The sequence below is a fragment of the Cucurbita maxima genome, unplaced genomic scaffold, assembly GCF_002738345.1.
Source record: "Cucurbita maxima cultivar Rimu unplaced genomic scaffold, Cmax_1.0 Cma_Scf00019, whole genome shotgun sequence".
NCBI classification, from domain to species: Eukaryota; Viridiplantae; Streptophyta; class Magnoliopsida; order Cucurbitales; family Cucurbitaceae; genus Cucurbita; species Cucurbita maxima.
The window spans coordinates 411,452-414,424 of NW_019272035.1; the positions used below are offsets into that span (position 1 = coordinate 411,452).

The following is a 2,973-nucleotide window of genomic DNA, read 5'->3' on the forward strand; positions in this document are numbered from 1 at the left end:
TTTTTTTTTTTTTTTTTTTTTTTAACTCAATTCCTAGTACTTTGGTTCGGTCTTTTAAGAAGTTGAGCAAAAGTTGTAAAATGGACCTTTTGAAAACGTCCTCTTTTTCACTATCCAGACCAAACAAATGCCACTGAAAAGCAATCTGATGCCCAGACAGAAACTTCTGCTGCATCATCCACTCAAGATAGGTTGCAGAAAAAAGATGCATCTGATGAGAAAGCTGCAGCCAATGATCGTTCAAGTGCGAACCAGACTGATAAACCAACCCCCGACGATTCCAATTCAGATGGTGGAGATGTGCCAAAGGGCGCGCCCATGTCTCCCGGAACTTTAGCTTTGATGTGCGATGAGCAAGATACAATGCTAATGGCTACTGCTTCCCCCAATAGATTAATGGGTCCTGGCTGCAGCACGTCTTCACAGCTGCCTCACGGACGAGACACGTCAGAGGTCTATGCGGAGCAGGAGAGGATCGTCCTTACAAAGCTTAGGGATTGTCTTAATAGACTCATCACTTTGGGAGAAATAAAAGGTAAATGCCTTTGGGCTCCATAATGCATTTACTTCCAAGTATATGAATTACTCTTTATCGTATAGGTCTTTCGAGTAATCCGGTGCGTTTTGAAGGCTGAACCTGCCATTTTGATTGCATGCTTTGTGAGAGATATATTAGTAGCTTCAATCTTATTTCTAACTTTCTGGTCTCTGTCCATAAATATCAGTTGTTCATTTCATTGTATTACAGAATGCAAATATTTCCTTGTGTTTTTTCTTCTCTGTTCCACAAAACTGATGGTGGTGCTGTTTCCTTGTGCATTACAGAGACACAATGTTCATCTTTAGCCAGAAGTGAAGTAGGTAATCAAGAACAACAATTTAACAATGGCGCCACAAATTCTAGAACCGAAACTCAGAGTAATCTTGGTCAACTCAACAATAAAGTTACAAAATCTTCGATTCCACCGTCGGTGAAGACGTCGCAGACAGTAACTGCAGCAGTCATGACCCTTAGTAACGACCAGCGACAGAAAGTTTTGCCTCTGTCTTGAAACTGGTAAACATCAAACCAAAGACTGACCGAAGTGTTCATAAAGAAAAATGTAGCCTTATATTATTCATCGATGTGATATTAACTGGTCCGACCCTCATTTCGGGTTGTCCACACTTGTGCTGACCCTACAGAGTTGGAGCTATATTTAGACGAAACCGTTCCACGGATTTCTGCACTGTTGATGTAAGTTAAATTTTGATGCTTAAAGTTCCATTCTTGGTCATATAATGCTGTGAAATGCAAAGCCTCATGTTGCTCATATTGTCGTTTAGATATGAATTGAGTTCTTTCCCATCTTAGCTTTGTAATTGTAGTTATTTTTCCTCCCTTTTTTGGGAGAGGTGAAAGGTAAGGGGTTCTTTTCATATTTCTACATGGAAATTCTTGCATGCCTTATTTCTTATTGGGTCAATTCTGGCTAAGCTAATATCTGTTGCCTAGCTTCCTTTAGGGTTTTGATTTTTCTGCCCATTTTTTCAATGTTACTTGACAATGACAAGATCCTGGAAAAATTTGTTTAAATTACGTCCCTAAATTTTGAAGTTTTTGTCCGTACTAGCCATGCCCTAAACTTAGTCGTGTCAATAGATTGGTAAATCCTAAAATGTCTAACAAAGGACTCCAAAAGAAAAAGGAGTTGAGCTTTTATTAAGGAGAGACGTACTTTGTTCGAGAGGGGTTTATAACAAAGGACTCCTAAAAGGTCTAACAAAGAACTCCTAAAATGTCTAACAAAGGACTCCAAAAGTCCCACAGCGGCTAAATTTAGGGAATGATAAGGGTTTATAATGATAAAAGTCCCACAGCGGCTAAATTTAGGGAATGATATGGGTTTATAATTAAAAAATACTCTCTCCATTTGTGTAAGACCTTTTAAGGAAACCCAAATCAAATCCATTAGAACTTATATTCTCAAAGTAGACAATATCATACTATATGAAGAGGCGTGTTTCTAGGTTTTTTAACTTTCAATTTTATGTCTAATAAAACTTCAAATTTCAATTGTTTTTTTTTTTATGAAATAAATAAAAAAAATAAAAGAATTAAAAATTAATTGACTTATTTGTATGGTTTTAAATTTTATGCTTAATATCATTTATTATTATTAAATAAAATCATTTTTTATTTGGTTTAGAAAAGATATTATAAAATGTATATACCCATGGTAGAATATTTTTTATTTTCATAATAATATCACAATATAATTTATAATTTTAACGAGAGAAGCCTTCTCTATCTCCATTCTCTGTCACCTATTTTATTTTTCATCCTTGTGAAATTTTTCATTTATTATTGTAATAATCGGAAGCAGTGATTTCCTATTGATTAAAAATTTGCAAGGATCAAGTTTGAAAAATTTTAACTTTTAACGTATTTTTAACCATTAAAAATTAATTTGACATCTACTCCAATATTAAATAATTTTTCATTTTTAAAGAGATAGTCAAAAGAGAGACACAATATAAATTTTGCATTGAAAAAAATGTATATTTATCTGTTATCCAGTAATTATTAAACATACAAAATTTAAAATTATAATAATCACACCTGTGGCCTCCTAAAATTACTTCTTATATTAGAGAAATTAAATGCTCTTCCAAAGTTCAAAGGACCATACTTAATCCAAGAGTACATTTCCAAATCCCCACACGCACATTATTGAACTAAAATACCTACCAAAAAAAGAACAATAAAAAGAAGAAAAAGAACTCATAACAATACAAGCAAACCATTTCTTGTTGCTTTTGCATTTTGGGCGATTTCAAGGTCTAAGAAAGGGAAGCTATTGCAGGACGATAGGGTAAAAGAAGCTTATTTGCTCAGAGTCGGGATCTCGACGCTGCATTTTCTGAAACGGCTTCGCTCTGCAAGTAAATGACCAAAATGTCATGCGACCATTCATGGAGGGGGGGGGGGGG

At 34.9% G+C, this 2,973-nt stretch overlaps 2 protein-coding genes across 3 annotated transcripts in view; one reads left to right on the plus strand and one right to left on the minus strand.

Annotated features, from left to right (window-relative positions):
• LOC111493814 (protein tesmin/TSO1-like CXC 5) overlaps positions 1-1,427 on the plus strand; it is a 4,660-nt gene extending 3,233 nt beyond the window's left edge. Inside the window, exons 7-8 of one of the 2 annotated variants that reach the window (XM_023143685.1) lie at positions 119-535; positions 826-1,427. In XM_023143685.1, coding sequence (XP_022999453.1) covers positions 119-535; positions 826-1,052 — 644 coding nt within the window. In that variant the 3' untranslated portion in view covers positions 1,053-1,427. The remainder of the gene's footprint in view (positions 1-118; positions 536-825) is intronic. The other variant, XM_023143686.1, reaches the window with a different exon arrangement.
• Positions 1,428-2,455: 1,028 nt separating this feature from the next.
• The window catches only part of LOC111493808 (peroxisomal fatty acid beta-oxidation multifunctional protein AIM1), an 8,556-nt gene continuing 8,038 nt past the window's right edge, over positions 2,456-2,973 (minus strand). Inside the window, exons 18-20 of the mRNA XM_023143666.1 lie at positions 2,645-2,919; positions 2,546-2,586; positions 2,456-2,476 (exon numbers count right to left, since the gene is read on the minus strand). Of these exons, the coding sequence (XP_022999434.1) occupies positions 2,875-2,919 (45 nt within the window). The 3' untranslated portion in view covers positions 2,456-2,476; positions 2,546-2,586; positions 2,645-2,874. The remainder of the gene's footprint in view (positions 2,477-2,545; positions 2,587-2,644; positions 2,920-2,973) is intronic.